This window comes from Aedes albopictus, chromosome 2 (assembly GCF_035046485.1).
Source record: "Aedes albopictus strain Foshan chromosome 2, AalbF5, whole genome shotgun sequence".
NCBI lineage: Eukaryota > Metazoa > Arthropoda > Insecta > Diptera > Culicidae > Aedes > Aedes albopictus.
Genome location: NC_085137.1, coordinates 359,879,498 through 359,902,308, shown reverse-complemented (window position 1 = coordinate 359,902,308; position 22,811 = coordinate 359,879,498). Strand labels below are relative to the sequence as shown.

The 22,811-nt window shown below is 39.7% G+C and overlaps 1 protein-coding gene and 1 long non-coding RNA gene across 2 annotated transcripts; both read right to left on the bottom strand.

Moving 5' to 3' along the window:
* Positions 1 to 402: 402 nt before the first annotated feature.
* LOC134287241 (uncharacterized) lies at positions 403 to 1,314 on the bottom strand. The gene is made up of 2 exons (XR_009997146.1): positions 921 to 1,314; positions 403 to 882 (listed from the first exon to the last, which is right to left on the bottom strand). It is a non-coding gene; the product is annotated as an uncharacterized LOC134287241 (long non-coding RNA).
* Positions 1,315 to 2,991: 1,677 nt separating this feature from the next.
* LOC134286764 (uncharacterized) lies at positions 2,992 to 8,298 on the bottom strand. Its single transcript, XM_062848434.1, has one exon. It carries the CDS (start codon positions 8,296 to 8,298, stop codon positions 2,992 to 2,994), a length of 5,307 nt encoding a protein of 1,768 aa, XP_062704418.1.
* Between the last annotated feature and the right edge of the window lie 14,513 nt (positions 8,299 to 22,811).

Sequence of the window (22,811 nt, the reverse complement as noted above, 5' to 3'; positions counted from 1 at the left end):
TGTTACATCAATCCTCTCGAAGATTGCTCAAACCATGGGTCAAATTATTCCATGGATCAAATGATTGGTTCAATATTTCCCCTCCAGATCAACCTTTCAATACAGCAGCGCGTGAATGAGAGCATCATTATTGCAGAACATTCTGCCGTGTTGCCATTTTTTTTTAAATCATCACATATATATAATAGCCCTGTTTGTCTGTCCGGTGACTAGTCAACCAGACGCAGCACGCGGGGAAATTCTCACAAAAAAAATTGACATTTCAATTCCTTTTCACTATCAGATTCACAGAACAAAATCAGCGACAACCTTAGATAACCAGACACAGCATTTGATGAAAAAAATCACAGACAATAGACGTTGAAAATTATATTTTTTTTTATATTTGACGCTTCAATTCGTCAGATGCAGAAAATAAAATCAGTGACATTCTTAGATAACCAGACACAGCATTTGATGAAAAAAAAAATCACAGACAACAGCCGTTGATTTTTTTTTGCAGATGCAGAAAACAAAATCAGTGACAACCTTAGACAACTAGACACAGCATTTTATGCAAAAAATCACAGACAACAGACGTTGAAAATTTTGATTTATTTTTAATATTTGACACTTCAATTCTTTTTTTATATCAGATGCAGAAAATAAAACCAGTGACAACCTTAGACAACCAGACACAGCATTTCATGAAAAAAAAATCACAGACAACAGACGTTGAAAATTTTGATTTTTTTAAAGATATTTGACACTTCAATTCTTTTTTACTATCAGATGCAGATAACAAAACCAATGACAACATTAGACAACCAGACGCAGCATTTCATGAAAAAAAATCACAGACAACAGACGTTGAAAATTTTGATCTTTTTAAATATTTGACACCTCAATTCTCTTTTACTATCAGATGCAGAAAACAAAACCAATGATAACCTTAGATAACCAGACACAGCATTTGATGAAAAAAAATCATAGACGTTGAAAAAATTGATTCTTTTATCGCAGAAAAAAATCTGTCACTCTTACTCTTAGGCAACCGAATGCAGCAGTTACTGGAAATAAAAACCAGTGACAACCTTAAACAACCAGACACAGCATTTTATGAAAAAAATCACAGACAACAGACGTTGAAAATTTTGATTTTTTAGAATGTTGGAAAAAAAATGTGTCCCTCTAGGACAACCGAATGCAGCAGTTGCTGGAAATAACACAGATAGCCTGTTTGTCTGTCTGGTGACTTCACCGAAGTTTTTCAGATGTAAATATAAGCTGCATTGAATTCACCGAATAAAAACACCTTTCAGTAGTAATTTTGTAATTTTCGCATGGGCTGTCCAAAAACTTTTCGTCAAAAAAAACATAGGGGAAATTACCTATTCTCGGCCGTTTTGTTCTCTTCGTCTTTGGGGGTTTTTTGAAACCTATTGAACTCAGAGTTGGTCTCAAATCCTTCCCAACTAATCTGAATTATATGGCCAAGTTTCAGGTAATTTGGCTGACAAAAACCCCCCATGACGAAGAGAACAAACCTGCCGATAATACCCATTGTCACCCTATGTACAATACACTCCTGATCAAAAGTTTAGGGTCACCCTCTCAAAAACATGTCATTTTTTAGACCCATATCTCCGCCAATTTGCGCCCGATTTCAAAACCATAGGTCTCATTCAAAAGATAATAAGTCAAAGTAACTTTGAACATGATTCAGGTGAAACTTTCACAAAAATGTTTGTATGTAAAATTAACCCAAAGTTGCCAAATGTTCTAATAAGTAAACATGAACTTACGGCAGTGTCGCTGGAAAATGGGTCCACAAATTTTATGATGAGAGCGGTACATAATATAACCTATTTTCTATTAGCTTTCAACTGATTTTTGCCAAACTATTGACCAAAAGTTTGGGGTCACCACTCCTCAAGATGATGTATCAGCCAAAAGTTTGGAGTCGTAAAACAAGTGATTTGGTGATATCTTCGTTATCATTAGTTCAATTTCAATTTGTTTTGGATCATTTCAAAGAAAATAACTAAATTAACGTATTCAACGATTTTTATATATAAAAATGTTATGTGAAGTTAACACATTTCACCACATTGCAAAAAATAAGGCAATCTTACATTATGTTTTAGAATCTAAATTTTAAAAAATATGTGTGGTTCAATGTCTATGTAGTAAGTGTGGTAACGACCTAAAAGGACCATGGATAATAGCACGCGCGCTGCGAAGGGAAATGATCCGTCCATGCGCAAGGTGGCAGAGAGACTGAGGATATGCACAACAAAGTGTGTAGGCCGAAAGATGATCAGTGCACGAGGCGCGCACGAAGCTTCAACGAATATTAATTGAGACTCTACCACAGTAAGTACTGTTGGGGGATCGCGGTTCGTGGGTTGAGTTTTTACCGTTTACAATCCTACGTTGTGTGATTAAAAGTTTTGTGCACTCGCGAATCCACTTTCTTTCCGAATTCCACACAATTTCTACGATGATGTCCTCCAGAGTCCTTCCAAATCCTTGCACTTCCAATTCTTCCTTTTACTTCACCAAATGATGCCACATAATATCGTTTATATTAGAAACAACACTTTATTCCTCGAAGTAACTGCATAATTTATTGGCTTAGAAAAACTCGCGCGCGTGCACTAACCGTGTTTATTGTATGGCTATCGTTTCAATACTATCTAGGAAGTCTTCAGTTTGTGCTGTCCGAGTCTCATCACTTGGTGTTTTTTTTGTGTAGTGATTCGTGTTTAATTTTACAATAGTGTATGTGTTTTGTGAGTGTCTCTTATGGGTGTTTAGTTATAACAGTTGAAATACTAGGGTGGACTGTTTAGAGATATTGCATGCTAGTTTTAGGTTACTATTAGGTTCAAATTCAATACTAACTATAAGTTTTAATTCAGTACTAACAACTAACATTCCGGCCCCCTTGAAACTTGTTTCAACTGCTGGCTCCTAACATCTCAAATTACTAACACTACTAATTCATTACTAATCTTCTGTGTCATCCTTGTCTGCATCGCTGGGTAGAGGGCAGATTCGATTGACTGGCCGCTTGTATGTCCCTTTAGATGTCCGAATCGTTACTACCCGGACGGTTCCATCAGCGCCAGGATGAACCTCGATGATCCTCGCCAAGGGCCATTGAAGCGGCGGCATGTTATCTTCTCGGAGTACTACGATGCTACCGATGCGAATGGGGCTTGGTTGGAGATTCTTGGTTGATTGTTGAAGCCCAGTAAGGTACTCTCGACTCCAGCGTTGCCAGTACCTTTGGAACATCTGCTGCCGTTGCTGATAGTGGGTTAGGCGGTTTGAGGGTATGGCTGTAAAATCGGGGTCGGGGAGTGCCTTCATGGAAGTCCCGATCAAAAAATGGGCTGGGGTGAGGGCATCGATATCCAACGGGTCATCGGACAATGGGGCTAGAGGTCTTGAATTGAGGGCGGCTGAGATTTGTACGAGCAGGGTGCAGAAATTCTCGAACGTGAGCTGGTGGGATCCGACTTCCTTCTTCAGGGCAGTCTTGGCAGAGCGCACTGCGGCTTCCCAGAGACCTCCGAAATTGGGAGCCCGTGGAGGAATGAAGTGCCACGATATTCCTTGTTGTGACAACTCAGATCCTATTTCTTGCTGTCCGGATTTACTGCTCAGCGTTTTATAAAGCTCATACAGCTCGTGCTTGGCACCTTGAAAATTCGTGGCGTTATCGCAATGAATTTCGCTTGGGATACCGTGGTGCCCAACGAATCTGCGAAGTGCCGAAATGAATCCAGACGAAGAGAGGTCGAGGGCGAGCTCTAGATGTATAGCTTTCGTCGTGAAACAGATGAAAACTGCGATATACACCTTCGGTGGGGCTCCTCGTCGGTGGGACGGTTTCAAATAGAAGGGCCCGCAGTAGTCGACGCCGGTTATTAGAAAAGGTCGAGCGGGGCGGACTCGGGCGGACGGAAGTTGTCCCATAGGTTGCTGAATCGGCCTCGGGTTGAAGCGAAAGCATCTATGACACTTTCGAAGAACGGATGTCACAGTTCTTTTCCCATGGATTGGCCAGAACTCCTGCCTCAATACAGCGAGCGTGGCCTGATGTCCTCCATGGTGAATTTGCTGATGATGATGCTCAACTAGCATGCGGGTCAATGCATGCGCTTGTGGAAGAACCGCAGGATGTCGTGTTGAGTACTCTTCAAGCGAGTGACGAAGACGACCACCTACTCGGATGATGCCATCCTTGTCCAGAAATGGTCGAAGAAGTTTCAACGGCGATTTGGTAGGGACTTGATAGCTCTTCTTCAACGATTTTATTTCTTCGGAGAAACATTCCTCCTGGGCTAATCGCACTAATAACATTTTAGCGACGTTGATCTCCTGGGCAGTCAGAAATACCTGAACGTTACGCTGGTTCGATGGCCGGCAGTTGGCTGCAAATCGTAAGCAGCGAGCAACCACTCTGACTAGCGGAAGTAGTGACGATCGAAGCGAGAATACAAAGTTCGGCTCTCCAGCTACTGTATTTGCTTGCACCACGATACGGCGTTCCATATCTACACCATTCGGAATGGGTTCGGGAGATTCGTTCAGCCATTTGGATGGTGTCTCCTTTAACCATGAAGGTCCACTTTTCCAGAGGTCGCTGCTCAGGAAATCCTCAACAGGTACTCCTCGGGAAACTAAATCAGCGGGGTTTTCCTTACCCGCCACGTGCTGCCAAGGATGTCCATGAGTTGCACTCTGAATGGTGGAAACGCGGTTTGCAACGAACGTTTGCCACGTGTTTGGTGGAGATTTCAACCAGTCTAAAACGACTGTGGAGTCCGACCAGAAGAATGACCGTACGCCATCCATAGATAAGGCTTTGACGACGGTCTGGTAGAGACGTGCAGCCTCTCTTGCTGCACATAACTCCAATCGGGGAATTGTCAAGCGCTTTTGTGGTGCGACTCGAGATTTCGACGATAGAAGTTCGATTCGTATGTTCCCTTGTTGATCAGCAGAGCGAACGTATATACAAGCTCCATACGCTCGGTCCGAAGCGTCACCGAAGCAGTGAAGCTGTACGTCGACGTATTTTGCTACGAAGGCGAATCTAGGGATGCTGAATTCAGCCAGCTTCGATAACTGGCGATAAAACTCCTTCCATTTCTGCTCCAATTGTTCCGGGACTGGGGCGTCCCATCCGGTTTTCAGCAGCGACAGCTCCTGCATAATGATTTTTGCTGTCACCACTATTGGTGATATTATTCCGAGGGGGTCGAATAGTCGTGCGATTGCTGACAAAATGCTCCTTTTGGTCCAATCACCTTCACCTTCTTCAATATTGAACAGGAACCGCAGCTGGTCCGCTCTCGGTTCCCACGTAATACCTAATGTTTTGATCCTTTCTTCGGGACTCAATTCAAACGTTACCGATAGGCTAGTTCCTAACAGGTTCTCAGGAATACCAGCCAAAACTTCCGACCGGTTTGAACACCATTTCCGTATTGGAAAACCTCCTTTGGCCATCAATGCCGATAGTTGTTCCCGTTGAGCGATTGCTTCGGCAACGCTTGCAGCCCCTCCGATGTAATCGTCAATGTAAATGTCCTCTTCCAATGCTGACCTAGCGGGAGATCCGACCGTTCCTTCGTCCATCGCAAGCTGTTTCAAGGCCCGCGTCGCCAGAAATGACGACGGTTTTAATCCGAAGGTGACCGTAAGCAACTCGTAAACCTCGATCGGGCTGTCCTTCGAGAAACGAAAGAATATTCTGAGTCGAAGAGGATCCTTTGGGTCATGATACACTTGCCTGTACATTTTCTCCACGTCTCCCACAAGCGCCACTTCATGCTTGCGGAAACGTATCAGGAGGTTGAGAAGATCGTCCTGAATAACCGGTCCCTTCAACAAGACGTCGTTGAGGGAGTAGCCACTGTCTGTTCGCGCTGAAGCATCGAATACGACGCGAACCTTAGTAGTTGTGCTCGCTTCCTTCAGTACCGCGTGGTGCGGTAAATAGAAAATTTTTCGATGATCCGTTCCGTTGGAATCTACGAGCAGTTCGTCCTCCGTAATCCTGCGCATATGTCCCATCTCCAAGTACTCCTTCATAAAGGCATGATACTGCTCCTCCGAGTTCGGGTTCGCTCTCAATCGGTTCTCCAACTTTTCATACCGGTTCAATGCCATCTTCCTAGAATCACCCAGCATTATGAAGTAGTTGGGATGTTTAGGAAGTTGAACCACATATCGTCCATCCTCGTCCCTTGAGTGCGTACGCTTGAAGTCTTCCTCGCAGTCCTGCTCTTCCTTAGACCAGGCTGGTTGGTCATCGCAGCTATCCACCTTCCAAAACCTTTCCAGAAGCTCCTCTAGATTTCCGGAGGTAGTCACTGTACAGCATCGAACAGATCTCCTTTGCTGCAGACTCGAATCTCTGCCGGATACAATCCACCCGAACACGGAATCCATGAGTATTGGTAGTTCGGGACCCAAAACGACTCGTTTCATCTCCCTCTCGTAGAGGAACCTGAAGAAATGATCAGCCCCCAGCAGCAAATCGATGCGTCCGCTGATATTGAATTGAGGATCCGCCAGCGGAAGGTCATTTGGAATCTTCCAATGCGAAATTGGAACCGTTACCGATGGTAGCTCAGAAGTCACTCGCTGCAGAACAAGGAAATCCAATCCAACCGAGAATTCGTTGACTCTGGAACTAATCGTTGCACTGACCGCGTGTTTCGCCGTTGATTCCGATTGACCAACACCAGTTATAGGAACGCATATCGACCGCCGCCTAAGTTTCAGCATTTGGCACAGTCGCTCGCTCATCACGTTGACCTGAGACCCGCTATCCAGCAACGCTCGAGCCAACTGCTTACCACCACTCACATCCCGTATCGTCACAACCACCGTAGAAAGAAATACGCTCGAACCCAAACTACCCTGCTTAGTTCCCACACTATACGCTCCTCTAGACGGTCCTGCTGCTGCCTCGCTTTGATCTTCTTCCGTTATTTCCGCCGCAACGTGCGACCTCGCTACGTCGCTCCTTTTCCTCGAACCATTCGCTGGACCGTTGCCTTCGGAGGTGTTGTTATCGCTGCTTCCGCTACTAGGTTGGAATCCCGGATGTATGAGAGAGTTGTGCTTTTTCCCGCATGTCTTACAACTGAACTTGGAGTTGCAGTCACGCACCCAGTGACCGGACTTGAAGCAGTTGCTGCATAACCGTTTGCTGTTGACGAAGTCCAGTTTCTCTTTCAGTCCAAAATTCTGGAATTTGGCACACCGTACCAGATAATGTTGCTCGCCGCAACACTGACACATGGGATCACTCCTTCCGCTCTCCATGGACGCATGTACCGCCAACCGCTCTCGCTTAATGGGCGCCTTCGGTTGAATACCATTGACCTTGCTGCTGTTGGACTGCACCGCATCCAACACTCTTGTTCGCTTCTCCAAGAAATCTACCAACGCTGTAAACGTTGGATCCCTTAATGATGCTGCGTGATCCTCCCACAGTTGAAGGGTGTGCATGTCCAGCTTCGAGCACATCCAATGGACTATCATCGCTCCCCAGTGTTCCGTCTTCTCGCCAAGCTGCTTCAAAATCTTCAGTCGCTGATCGAATTCGTCCACCAGTCCATGTATCCGTACCGCAGATTCCCTGTCAATCCGCGGGAATTCCATGAGCGCCTGAAGATGACGCTTCTTCAGCAGGTACTCATTCGAGTAGCGCTTTGATATGGTATTCCATGCTATGGCGTAGTTGTCGTTGGTGATCGTGAGAGACTCGATCAGCTTCGCTGCCTCCCCCTTCAGAGCAGATTTCAGATAGTGAAATTTCTGCACGTCTCCGAGTTCATGGGATTCGTGAATGAGCGAAACGAATGTCGACTTGAAGGAAAGCCATCCTTTATAGTCTCCGTCAAACTGTGGCAACGAGATTTGAGGAAGACGAACCCCTGTATGCATTCCCAACGCGCTGTTGTTACGCATCGAGTTGTCCAAGTTTGGTACCTCTGGGACCGGTGTCAATTTCTCCAGTAACGCAGCCCTAATCTCGTAGTACTGATTTTCGAATACTGCGTACGCATTATTCGTATCCTGCTCAAGCTCACCCTCGTTATCCAACTCGCAAATTTCTTCTTGCAGCTCGTTGAATTCTTCCCAAGATACCTCTAACTTGTCCAGCCTTGACTGAACGTGCCCATACTGTGTGTCCGGATTATAACCCTCCAGAAACTGCATATGCCGACGCAGAGCCGCAAAAAAGCGCTCGCGTTTCTTGATTTTGTCCTTAATTCCCCCAGCCATACCCACACTATCAGATCCGCAATACGTGAATCAAGCAACGCACCGAGAATGATAAAATAAAAGAGACCCAGGAAGTACCGCCGGCGATGATAGAAAGTCAATGGACAGTCACTCACCTGTGACCTGTCCAAAACAGGCCTTGTAAAATTAATCAAATCGCCAAAAATCCGGCCCCGTGACCAGGATCGGCGGTTGAGTTTGGAAGGCCTTTGGGGAAGACAATTGGGCCATTGTGGTATTGTTCTTGGGACTGTGGACTTTGGACTTCTCGAATCCAAACTTTGGAAAAGTGCAGTGAAGAAGAACGGCGAAATATTTCATCGCTCGCGTACCCAACTATTCCGCGCAAGTAACACGCAACGGCGGAACCCAGAAGATCCTGGTCACGGCACCATAAAAATGTTGGGGGATCGCGGTTCGTGGGTTGAGTTTTTACCGTTTACAATCCTACGTTGTGTGATTAAAAGTTTTGTGCACTCGCGAATCCACTTTCTTTCCGAATTCCACACAATTTCTACGATGATGTCCTCCAGAGTCCTTCCAAATCCTTGCACTTCCAATTCTTCCTTTTACTTCACCAAATGATGCCACATAATATCGTTTATATTAGAAACAACACTTTATTCCTCGAAGTAACTGCATAATTTATTGGCTTAGAAAAACTCGCGCGCGTGCACTAACCGTGTTTATTGTATGGCTATCGTTTTAATACTATCTAGGAAGTCTTCAGTTTGTGCTGTCCGAGTCTCATCACTTGGTGTTTTTTTTGTGTAGTGATTCGTGTTTAATTTTACAATAGTGTATGTGTTTTGTGAGTGTCTCTTATGGGTGTTTAGTTATAACAGTTGAAATACTAGGGTGGACTGTTTAGAGATATTGCATGCTAGTTTTAGGTTACTATTAGGTTCAAATTCAATACTAACTATAAGTTTTAATTCAGTACTAACAACTAACAAGTACCATTTGTTATGTTTCAAATAAGCCAAGCAGAATTAAAAATGAACAAAAGATGGCAAAGATATCAACAAATCACTTTTTTATGTTTTACGAAAGTGATCGCAAACTTTTGGCCGATACATCATTTTGAGGGGTGACCACAAACTTTTGGTCAATGACATCAAGATTTAATTTACTTAAAACTTGTTTTCAAGATTTTTTAGTTAAGTTCGGTAAAAAGCGATTGAAAGCTGATAGAAAATAGGTTATATTACCGCTCTCATAATAAAATTATGTCGACCCAATTTCCAGCGACGCTGCCATAAGTTTTTATTCATTTTTTTAGAAAACTTAAGTTTACGTACAAACATTTTTGTATTTTTTCCATTTAAATCCAAAGTTTCTTTGACATATTATCTTTTGAATGAGATCTAGTATTTTGAAATCGGACGCAAATAGGCGGAGATATGATCCTAAAAAAATGACATGTATTTGAGAGAGTGACTCTAAACTTTTGATCGGGAGTGTTTGAATATGTAATAATGTTCAAGCTTAGAAGAAGAATTAATGTGAATAGAAAATTTATTAAAAAAATACAATTTTGACAGAAATGCGGTGTATACATTATCTTCCGCATTATTGGCATTGGGATCGGTAGGACTGAAAACCAACCCCGCACCCACCGACGACGACGCATTGATTCAATAAAAGGCTTTGCTTTGCGAGCTGTGTACGAATGTTAAGCATGCACGGACACTTGTTTTTTTCTCTCTTTATGCATTAACTTCTCTCATACTGCCGGGAGATTTTCTCTCTGCTCGAACCTCGGCTAGATCCATCTCTCTGCAAAGGGGTAATGTCGAAGATATTGGATTGATACTTGGTTTGATCCTCGTGATTCCATCAATAATCCTTGAGAAAGAAATAATTGATGGAATGGTGGAATAAAGAAAACAAGAAAGCGTTGCCAAATAAACATTTTTGTAATTGCGTTGCGAATTCCCCTACTTTTCACTCGCGGAAACAATGTTAAAACGACCTACTTTTCTTCACTGAAGCAAAGGTGCCGAAAAGTACTACTTTTCGGCACTCTTTAGAGTGCTGAAAAGTAGTACTTTTCGGCACTTTTGCCAGCACACACTTTTTGTTGAGTACCGCTACTTCCGTAGATACAGTTGCTGCTTCTACATGCACTGAGCAGTTCGAATCCAAATCAGGACGATTCAGATTCTGATTTGAACTGCCAATCAGGCGTAGAAGCAGAAACTGAACCTACTTTTGCTTATGATGCTGCATGACGACGACGGGAGCTTGAAAACTTGCGACAGTTGGCCTACCATAGCCTACCTGATCGAAGAAAATACTATGCACTACGTCCTGTCGCGCATGGAGGCTCGCACATGGTTGCTGCTGATACACGTTTGTGTGGCTAGAGAGATTATACTGCACGGGTATTTTTGCAATTACAAAAAACTTTGTATGCAACGCGTTGCAAAACTCGATTTTTTCAGCACTCGTCGTATTTATCCAACTCGGCAAGCCTCGTTGGATAAACGTACAACTCGTGCTGAAAAAATCATCATTTTGCAACTTGTTGCATAAATAACTATTTCAAGTACAGGTAGGTTGCGTATCGTAAATTTTCATTAGATTATTTAGAAATGATGTTTAATATTTAACATTGGTTTATGATGTTTTATATCACATCTTTAATTTATGCGCATATGCGATTTTCTAGTGCCTTCAGCATAAAATGCTAGAACGATATAGGGAAACTCTGTATATTTTCGACAGCTTTTTCTCTTCGTCATGGGGTGTTATCTAAAGCCTGATAAACTTAAAGTTGGCGTCACATCTTTGCCAATCAAACTGTACACAAATAGGTTTCAAGGAATTTGGAAGACAAAAAACACTTATGGCAAAGAGAGAAAAACTGCCAAAAATACCCTCAGTCACTCTCAAATCATATAATTTAATTATCGTTCAGTAATCAATCTAGCTATAGAGAAACCTGTTTTAATAATAACGGATAAAGCAAACATTTTCAATAATGAGCGAAACAAACAAATCAATATGGATAACCTCTTATCAGTCTTTGTTTTCCAAACCTATACTCCTTTACATATTCACTATGACATTAGCAAAAATTAAATCTTGTTCGAACGTAACTGTTATACTTATTGTTTAAGCTACATTTTGTATGAAATATTTTGGTTCAACGGTAGAAGTTCATAACTTGTGTTAGAAATTAAGACACATAAGCCTTCTCAAGACATTTGGAAAAATAGCATGATGAATTAGTAAATAGATCCACTATTTACCAATTCATCATATTTATCCGAAATATTGGGTTCAATAAATAAGAGTTTATGAATGCTTACAAAAACAATCGAATATGGCTTGGTAAATGACCAAAATTATCAAAATATTATTTTTTCATAATAATTAATGGAACTGAATAAGCATCGAAATTGGCACTTTCTCAATGATCAAGTCTTTATAATATTTACAATGCAAAAACGTGACACTTTATTTCTAGAAACTTGTTTTCAAAGCATTCCATAAAATTCAATTGAACTGGCCACCATGAACGCCGTGAACCACGCGCTGAACGTTGGTGAATTGCTATCTCTTCCTCACTGATGGAATGGTCTTCGTTCAATCTGCTGACTCTTTTACCCTGCTGGATTGATCGAATGAAACAACTTGAGGGGAAAGTTTGACGGACTTGGATGATCTTGATGGACTGGATGATAGTGGTGGTTGGATCAATCTTTCGGAGGGGAAATATTGAGGATATGAACATCAACCTCAATCCTCGCTTTTGCAGGTTGATCAGTATTTATATCAAGATTCAACATTATCATCCATCTTCTCCGCAATAAAAATGCAAGCAATACATTTAGCAATATTTCCATCAAATTGTGTTTCTTGATGAAGTTGAAGGAAAGATTGAACCTCTTGGTTGAATCAACTTATTGATAGGTGTAAATGGCACTATTGATATCACCGTCATCATTGAATTGTCGAAAGCAGTTTTCTCGTTCAAAACACAAATGTTCAATATGAAAATGTATTCACTGTATAGAGATAAGTGACATTTCAACACACGAACACTAGCACAATTTTTTCCTCACACAAAAGTGCACGCCGATTGAAAGGCTATTCAGATTGCATATGCAAATATTACCCAATCGAATTGGGTAAAACGGGTAAATAATGATAAAACTAACGTCCGGGGCAAGAGTGCAAATATTTTCCTCGCAGTTTCACAACTACATCTACAAAAAAGGCACGCATACATTTGAACGTGATTACCTCTATTCTATTCCCCATTTGGAAAACAGTGTTTTGAAAAAAAAAACTGCTTTCGAAAATTCAATGATGACGCTGATATCAATGACGAATCCTTCAACCTTAATGGCGATGGCTGGAGCGTTCTCTTCAACTCCCACGGCAGCGCTCGAAGCTCTCTTTGACGTTGCTCCACTACACACGCAGAACTCGATGTACACAGCGCAACGAGTAACTTTCACGCAGCGACCGAAAAGACAAAAGAATTTTCACGCAGATTTGTGTAACACCGGATCAACACAAAAAATGTGCTGATCCGGTGTTACACAAATCTGCGTGAAAATTCTTTTGTCTTTTCGCTCGCTGCGTGAAAGTTACTCGCGCGCTGTGTTGTTTCATTTAAGGGTGCACATTCGTCTCAAACAAGAGCACTTTCTTGCACTTACCGCCTATGTGGCCTATGGGTACTCGGTTTACTAGAGGAAACTCCTGTGAACCGCAGTTCAACACATAAATACCTCGTTGTTACCACTTTTGGTGAATTAGGAGAAAGTAACTTGTAACAACTTGTAACAACTGTTGTCCTTGCTCCAAGTGATCTTACAAGTGCTTGATATTTTCCATATATATAGGGTAGTTTCCACGAAATCCCCTTCCCGGGAAGAGCGGACATCTGGATATCTGGAGAGAAGTATTTCAGACGGCATCGTAACACTGATGGCTCCTTTCTCGAAGATCGAACAGGTGCTGGTGTTTGTTCTCGTGAGCTAAGGCTGCATCAGTCTTATTCACTTGGTAGACACTGCACCGTTTTTGGGCCGAAATCTTTGCTCTTAAGTGCAATCAGCACTCCAGCAACACGTAATGGGCAAAATAATATACTTCTGTTCAGATAGCCAGGCTGTCATTAAAGCACTTGCGTCGGCCAACTCCAGGTCTAAGGGCCGATTTCTTCACCCTGACTTAAGCATTAAGCCAGGCTTACCCATACAGTTAAACCTGGCTTAACGCTTAAGCCAGGGTGAAGAAATCGCCCCTAAGATAGTTATCGCTTGTTGAGCTCATTCAGCAACCACTGTTCACCTTGTATGGCTACCTGACCATTCTTCCATCGCTGGAAATGAATTGGCTGATAAGTTAGCTCGCATCTGGAGCCGAGCATCATATGACTTCATTGGCCCTGAGCCAGCTATTCCAGTACCCAAGTGTTGGGTAAAGCTTCAGATTGAGACCTGGGCTGCCACTCAGCACAAACAATACTGAAATAGTTTAGAGTCATGTTGTCAAACAAAATTTTATTGTACTGAGCCATCTCTAGGGGTGGCCGAGGGGGTGGCGAAGTATCTAACAAATCTGTCCAAGCAGAATACCAGAATGCTGGTCAAAGCATTGACTGGTCACTGCCGACTCAGCTATCACATGGCGAATATTTAGCGTGCTGATTCATTTGTATGTGATATTTAGCTGTGAATCAGATTATAGAACTTCGTAACATTTGCTATGTAGCTGTCCCGTTTTTCCGCAACTGCGTTTCGGTACATACTTAAATACTTATTTATTAAGTGAAACTGACTTCAGACCCCTGAATTCTCAGGACGTTGATGTTCTTGACCCGCTGTGGTAGCCCAAACATCTAGCACAGGTTCCAAGGGGGTGTCATCGGGGACCTTTCTGGTTTGCAAGCAAAACGTGACGTGCGACGTATCAATTTTTATGATTTCGAGAGAATAGGGGAGAAAAAATGACTAAAGCATGTACTAACTGATGTGGTCGCCCCGAAACATCTGGAACAGGTTCCGTGGGAACCTCTCAAACACAATAACACACGAAATAATAACTCTTAGCCATTTGGCAAAACATTGCTCAGCATTGCTCAGAGTTGCTCCGGATTGTACAGTGTCTTGCCCCTAGCCCCACACAGTTCCGGATATTACATGGCACCATGAGTTTAATAAACAATCACTAATTTATGATCGATTGAGAACGACTTCAAAAAAATCTTATGAAAATTGACGAAATGCCAGCATTTTGAAAATGAGTTGTAGGGGGTTGGGTACGTGAAGGCTAATCTCGTTATATCTGCTTGCCCCTAGGAAGGTGCGATGCGGCAGCTGTCAGACGTCAAACTGGTTTCGACATTGATTTGGACATTAGTATGGAAAAAATAAATCCTCGCTCCAGTCGACTTTTTACATCCCATTTAGGTCCCATATGAACTGTACAAAATTTCAGCGCAATCGGTGAAACTATAATTTAGCGCAAGCGGTTCAAAGTTTACATAGGATTTACTATGGGAAAAGTTACACTTTCAGATAAAAAATCCCAGAGGTCGCCCTTTGCCTCTTTATTTCAAATCGATCAATGCTTCTTGTAGAATAATCATTTATGAATCTTTCCTTTGAAGACCGCAAAACAATTGGATGCTTGTGGAAAAAGTTATTGATTTATTACCGATTAGAGAGCCAACGAACGGCTTTTTGTTTTGTTTTATCAGCAGCACTGCTGCTGCCGTTGTTGCATGTGGTAGCGGGAGGCATCACCACCCCCAGAAACAGCAGCAGCCAACCCAGAATGGAGGAAGTTAGGCGTTCGACAATGTTACCCGGATAAAAAATTACCATTCTTTACATGGTAAATATTATTAACAAATGACTGGTTTTATTGTTCACAATAAAACACATAGTAGATATATTGTTACTTTTTACAATAGAAATCAGGCCCATATAGTTCGTACAATAAGTGAACATTAGCTTTATTAGTGACCGATTGATTCGATTGTTTTTCAATAGTTCTATAATAATTTAAAGTTACTATCAGTAAAAATTAATTTAAGTTGTTTTTAAATAGTTGCAAAAGTGCCTGCAAAGTTCTCATGGACTTTTTATTAAAAAAGAGTTTATTTCTCAATTACACTTAAAAACAATTTGTAACAAATGAATAACAATAAGTATTATTGTTGCTTGGATCATGTTTGTATAATCAAATACAAAATCACTTGACACATTTTTTTATAGTTTTCGTTTTAAATTTGAGTACAGTAGATGTTTCGGTTATCGAATGTTATTCGCTAAAACTGACAGACGTCAAGCCGTGTTGGCAGAGGAAGCTCTCAATGAATAACTGAGGAAGTACTTATAGAAAACTAGCTGAAAAGCAGGTTTAGCCAAGTGAGGATGTTAAGACAAGAAAAAGATGAACAATGATTTTTCTTATGTTTTCCAATAAATTAAAGGAATCTAGTAAATAGTAAACTGCCATTGATAACAATACAAATACAGCGGCCGTAAACATTTTGCAACGAGCGAATGCCATTCGCTAATTGCAACGTCACTTTGACACTAAAGTGCATCAAAATGCACTGCCAGCATGACTGACAGCACAAATTTGACACTTGATTGCTTTTTAATTGCAAACATGTGTCAAATTTTGCAATTAGCGGTCTTGCAACCAAAAAGCGTTGCAATGAGCGGGTTTGCAACGAGCGAACGGGCGCTGTACAATTAGTTTAATGGGGTCAATTGAACCGATGTTAAAATAAACATGCAATAATATTTATTGTTATGTAAACAGATTTCGCCTTTGAAAAACCAAAGAATTCATATTTCTCGGTAACATTTTTCACCAGCATTTACAGATACTAATGGCCACATGAATTGTGAACGATTTATGGTATGGATCATACGACCTGAGGTCTGACTTGTGATATTTGGCAGTTATTTGAAAAGATTGAAGATAGATCTTATCAACAGCTGCCAAGCAATACATACCAGACATACATCAGAGTGTTTGATTCTTATCATAAAATGTGCATATCATTCTGGCGGACGTTAGTGCTCGTAAATGCTGGATATAAATGTTAGCGGGAAATATAAATTCTATGGATTTTCAAAAGCGAAAACTGCTTACAAATAACAAAAAATATTATTGTATTTTTATTGTAACAACGATTCATTTGACGCCATTCAATTAATTGTATTTGTATTGTAAGAACAATGAAAAAACATTAAGATATATTGTTATCTTTTGAAAATTGCCCTAAAAATGTCTCATAAAAACACAATACATTCTATTGTTTTTCGCGCAAAAGTGTATGAAAATTTTCTCAAAATTTTATGGTTAAGATACAGATACATAACGACCACCATTTTTTATTGTAAAAGTGCCATTTACCATTCGCCGAATGGTATAGAACAATAGGGGTGATGGTGAGTGTGTTGTGTAAATTACAATATGTTTAATGGTGAATATTTTTCGAAAAAATGGTGTTGTAACAATAAAATTTATCGTATTTTTATGATACTTTTTATCAGGGTAGGCATTTGTTAGTTATGTTGCTCATCGAAAATTTTTGGAGAGCATAAATCATAACCCCGAATTTATGCTGAATGTTCGATTTTTTCGCGCATCATTGACAGTTGAGCAAATGGCAGTGGAAAAACACTTTGTTAGAGCACCTTTAACGGTGCGCTTCTATACCCCGTTTGGCAGCCCTCCATCATTGCAGCAAACTTTACCGGTCGCTGCTGGATGCGCTCGCAAAATAGTAGCGCTATGGACTTATCCACCGATGAACCAAATTCATCGCGGTCCGAGAATTTTGACACTAGAGCGGGGTCTGTTCCAATCAGAATCGTCCAATTCTGATTGGAACGGCCCCGCTCTAGTGTCAAAATTCTCGGACCGCGATGAATCCGGTTCATCGGTGGATAAGTCTATGGACTTATCTACCGATGAACCGAATTCATCGCGGTCCGAGAATTTTGACACTAGAGCGGGGCCGTTCCAATCAGAATTGGACGATTCTGATTGGAACAGACCCCGCTCTAGTGTCAAAATTCTCGGTCCGCGATGAATTTGGTTCATCGGTGGATAAGTCCATGGGTGGGTGACCAAATATAGTAGCGGGACAGTTGCGCTGCTAAAAATTCTATGCAAATATGACAGCCTTCCCGATACGAATCAGGGTGACTAATTTGATTACTACCGGTGTGGAAAAGGGTGGTTAAGTCAAAATGGTAGCGCTGCGCAGGTTGCTTGAATAGTAGCCGCCGTTAATGTTGCTCTTAGTTGCGGCAGCTTAAAAATCGCGTTCGTCGGTCGAGAAAATGAAAAAATTGCGCGTCTCAATTATAGTTTAAACTCGTAGGAACCATTTCCTCGTCCTACTGTCGCCGGAACCAGTAATCACCAAAACAGTGTCCGATTCCGTTAAGTTTGGCTCATCGTGTCAGTGAGTCACTTTAATTTTAATTCAATTTCAATTCAATTTTAATTTAATGTAGATTAAAATTAAAATTAAAATTAAAATTAAAATTAAAATTAAAATTAAAATTAAAATTAAAATTAAAATTAAAATTAAAATTAAAATTAAAATTAAAATTAAAATTAAAATTAAAATTAAAATTAAAATTAAAATTAAAATTAAAATTAAAATTAAAATTAAAATTAAAATTAAAATTAAAATTAAAATTAAAATTAAAATTAAAATTAAAATTAAAATTAAAATTAAAATTAAAATTAAAATTAAAATTAAAATTAAAATTAAAATTAAAATTAAAATTAAAATTAAAATTAAAATTAAAATTAAAATTAAAATTAAAATTAAAATTAAAATTAAAATTAAAATTAAAATTAAAATTAAAATTAAAATTAAAATTAAAATTAAAATTAAAATTAAAATTAAAATTAAAATTAAAATTAAAATTAAAATTAAAATTAAAATTAAAATTAAAATTAAAATTAAAATTAAAATTAAAATTAAAATTAAAATTAAAATTAAAATTAAAATTAAAATTAAAATTAAAATTAAAATTAAAATTAAAATTAAAATTAAAATTAAAATTAAAATTAAAATTAAAATTAAAATTAAAATTAAAATTAAAATTAAAATTAAAATTAAAATTAAAATTAAAATTAAAATTAAAATTAAAATTAAAATTAAAATTAAAATTAAAATTAAAATTAAAATTAAAATTAAAATTAAAATTAAAATTAAAATTAAAATTAATTTTTTTTTTTTTAAACACATTTATTGGAACTTTATTTAACTAGACGCATACACAATGTACATTTAGGCACAGTTTAAAACAAAATCTAACGATTCCACTGAAAAATCGTGGTTGGCATCTAAAACAAAATTTACAAAGTTTATAAATAACTTTAGCGCCTGCGATTTCTGTCTTCTGGAAACGTTTTCTAGCTGTGGTATCCGAAGATCGTTGAACGTTATCCTCCTACCTAGGGTTGTTTCCAACCGTGGTTGAAGATGTCTCCATAAGGCAGTCGTTCGACGACAACCGGTGAATTTATGCTGTATATCCTCCTCGATGTTGGGGCAATGCTGACACGTTGGGCTGTCTGCACGGTTCTGCCGAAACAGGAGTGCAGCATGTGGAATTTTTCCGTTCACCAGCAGGTAATACAATGATTGTTCCTTTGATGTTAGTCCTTTGCTTCTGATGTTCTTCCAAACTCTTGTCCAGTTATTTCCAGGATTCTCTTCAACAACCTTTGGCACTTTTAGTTTCCCACGATAATAGTTGTGAAGAGCTGCAGTCGTGGGATTTTCTAGGAGGTTCCTAGGGACGTAGGCAAGCATCTTGGCAATGTTCTTCAAGCATGGGTAAAGGGCTGGAATAGCAGTTACGTTTGGTGGGTTCTGTAGGTGGTGATTGAAGGAGCTAGCAAAAGGTGTGTGTTGTAGTTCTTTAAGGAATCTGGTAATCAGTAGAGCTTTGCATTTGTGCATCGGGAGATGCAGGTTGAGACCACCCATGTTATTTGGGAGCGTGAGCTGCTCAATAGGGATCCTGAATGAGTATCGTTCCCAGATGAAGGTTCCAATGAGCGAAGTAAGCCGTGCAACCGCTTGATTTGGGATATTTATCACTGATGCTAGGAACCACAGCTTCGATGTAACAAAAGTATTTAGAACTATGACCTTTTGCTTCAGTGTTAGGTTCCTTGGTTTGAATAACCACATCAACCGAGACGTTTTTCTAATGACTTCGCCCCAGTTGAAATCAATAATTTGCCTTTGAGAGTTGAAGAAAGTTACCCCTAGAATTTTTACTGATTCGCATACCTGTGGCCAAACAGTATCTCTTGCGCCACTGTGAGTTCCGATGTTCACAGCAAACGATTTGTCGAAATTCAGAAGAGATCCTGAACATCGCCCGAAGTCCAGAAAAGCTTGCTTGATGAGGTTTAGTTTCCGCATGTCCGTTATAACGATTGATATATCGTCTGCGTACGCCACTATTAGGTCCAGGGGATGATTACAGATGGTGCGTAACTTTTCCAGGAGGGGATGGAGGTAAAGGACAAACAGGTGCATACTCATGGGATCTCCTTGGATCGGGAATTTGGGAGAGAGATTTCCATTTATGAGAAGGCGAGAGCTTGAAGCGGACATAATCTTCCCTAAGAGTTCGATGAAACTGGGATTCACACGGAAGTTCCGCATCACAACCATTAAAAAGTTCTTACTAACACGATCAAACGCATGATCTAGGTCAAACGAAATCAGTTTTCCAGATATACGACGGCAATTGAGCTCTGCAATTCGATCTTTGATTGAATGGATTGCTTCGAAAATAGTACGGTCAGAGTTTGAACACTTTTGACTCACAGTAAGAAGATTATTTTCGACCATTACATTTTCTAAGCGCTGCTTAAGAATTCTTGAAAGGAGTTTGTAATCGTAGTTCAAGAGACTTATTGGCCTATATCCTTTCAAGGTTTGGTCGTTCGACTTCTTTTTACACAACACTATGACTCCTTCGACAAACTCATCAGGAATGTTTCCTCTCAAAGCCTCATTAATTATCAAATTGAGTTGTGGGTGGATAATATCGAAGGCCTTCAAGTAGAATTCTTTGGGGATTCCATCATTCCCAGGGGATTTCCTAGAAGCGCTTTCCCTAATTGCAAAAAAGATTTCCGCAGTCGTGATTTCGTCCATTATGGCGTTATTCGAATCGGAATCTAGAGGGATAACTTGATTGGTGGGAAAATTTTCGCTACTATTGAGTTCTTGCTCAGTATACAGGTTCTTGAAGAAATCGTATACGTGGTTTTCTATTTCAGAAACTTCTGTAAGTTGGCGTTCTTGGTGGCGTATGGAACTGATCATAGTTTTGTTTCGGTAACGTTCACCAATTTGAAAAGCTGAAATTTTCTCTCCGCAGACAAATCTATCATTTATGCGTGCGTATGCTTTTGAAAAACGACTTTGTACTTGAAGCATTCTCGCTTTGATCTCGTTAACTTTTGTTACTCCATTGGAGTTTTGGTACAGTTCACCATATGCCTCTCTCAATCTACGGTATAACAACTCATTAGTAGCGTGAAATTCACGGAACGATTCATTAGTTTTCCATCTGAAAAAACTACGAATTTTTGGCTTGGCAAATTGTATCCACCACGACATCCAACTGTCGTAGTTTCGACGAACACGCAACCAACGATTCCACTTTTGTTCAAATTCTTCCAAATTTTCTTCGTTCAAGATATGCGCACGAATTGACCAGTACCCACGACCGTGTGGTTTACCCAGGTTTGGCAAACAGCAGCGAATCTTACAGGGGATAGACAAAATGATCGGGACAGGCAAAATTTTCACTTTTCAAAAAATGTTCAACTAGCTGGAACTTTTCGAAACGTGCATCAAATATTCTCAAATTTTTACTGTAAGTTCTTCAACTAGTAGTGTATCAGTGGACAAAATTTGGAAAAGATCGGACAATTCTTCACGAAGTTATAAAGATTTTTGAAAAAGATAAAATTATCCGATAGCCAACTTTGAGCTGTTATATCTCCGGATTCAATGAACCGATTGCAATGAAATTTTGACCATTCATGACTTATATGGTGAACTCTGGAAAACATTTAACTTAACTTAATATTTTTAACAAGCGAAAAAGTTATAGCGACTTTATTTTTTTCACGATTTTTTAGTAAATTGGTCTATTTTTAATATGCATCCCATTACTTTTTCAAATTATTGGCGGCTATGTTGTTACTTTCCTTCAAAACGCATTTATATATTAGTCAATTAGAGGGAAACTAAATGAACTATAATTTGCATCTTGAATTTTGAAACGATGTTGATGTTTTGGATAATTTGGTGTTTTTTTAGAAAAATAATCTAATCGTTATAACTTTCTTCCGTGTTAAGAATATTAAGTTAAGTCAATGGTTTTTCATAGCTCATTATATAAGTCATAAATGGACAAAATTTCATTGCATTCGGTTCATTGAATCCGGAGATATAACAGCTCAAAGTTGGCTATCGCATAATTTTACCTTTTTCAAAAATCTTTATAACTTCGTGAAGAATTGTCCGATCTTTTCCAAATTTTGTCCACTGATACATAACTAGTTGAGGAACTTACAGTAAAAATTTGAAAACATTTGATGCACTTTTCGAAAAGTTACAGCTAGTTGAACATTTTTTGGAAAGTGAAAATTTTGCCTGTCCCGATCATTTTGTCTATCCCCTGTATATGCCTTATGGTCTGAAAAAGACGTAACGAACAACTCCGAAGTGCGAAGATGCGGAACAAGCGACCTTGAAATGTAAATTCTATCTAAGCGAGAGGCAGAATTCGGGCGAATGAAACTATATGCGATCATATTCCTATGGAGGCAATTCCACGAATCAGAGAGATGTAAATTGTCCACTATTTGTTTGAGAGACAGACTGAAGCTACTGGAGCCAGTGGCATCTTTTGCATCAATAACACTGTTAAAATCACCACCTAGTATGATGTGTTCAGCGGAATTTTGGAGATAAAAAGGCAGTTGTTCTCTAAACAGTTTTTCTCGTGAAGCATAATTCTGGGTTCCAGAATGTGCGTAAATGTTGCAAATTGTAACGGCATTTGAAATCTTTACTGTTAGAATACGACTGTTCAAGCTTCTTTGGACATTCGAATAAGGTATATGGGATTTGAGGGCGATTGCTGTGCCTCTTTTCGCCTCATCTATATTGGCAACGATGTTATAACCGGGGATACATAGGTTTGCAGATTCGACCTCTTGTAGGAGAATGATGTCCAAATCGACCAGACGAACAAAAAAGCGGAGGGCAGCAATTTTATTTTCGTTTGAGATAGCGTTGATATTAATCGAACCAATATTGTAACTGATAGTGGCGGGATGATCCATTTTCACTGATTATGAGACGGGGAGCCGAACATACTCGCGGCTGACTCGAGGTTAATAATTGGGAAAGGAATAGGGTACATATTAATATTGCAAGATTAGTTGAGCAGGATTAT

Excerpts from the sequence above, each read along its gene's own strand:
- LOC134286764 (XM_062848434.1), bottom strand. The coding sequence starts at position 8,298 with ATGGCTGGGGGAATTAAGGACAAAATCAAGAAACGCGAGCGCTTTTTT.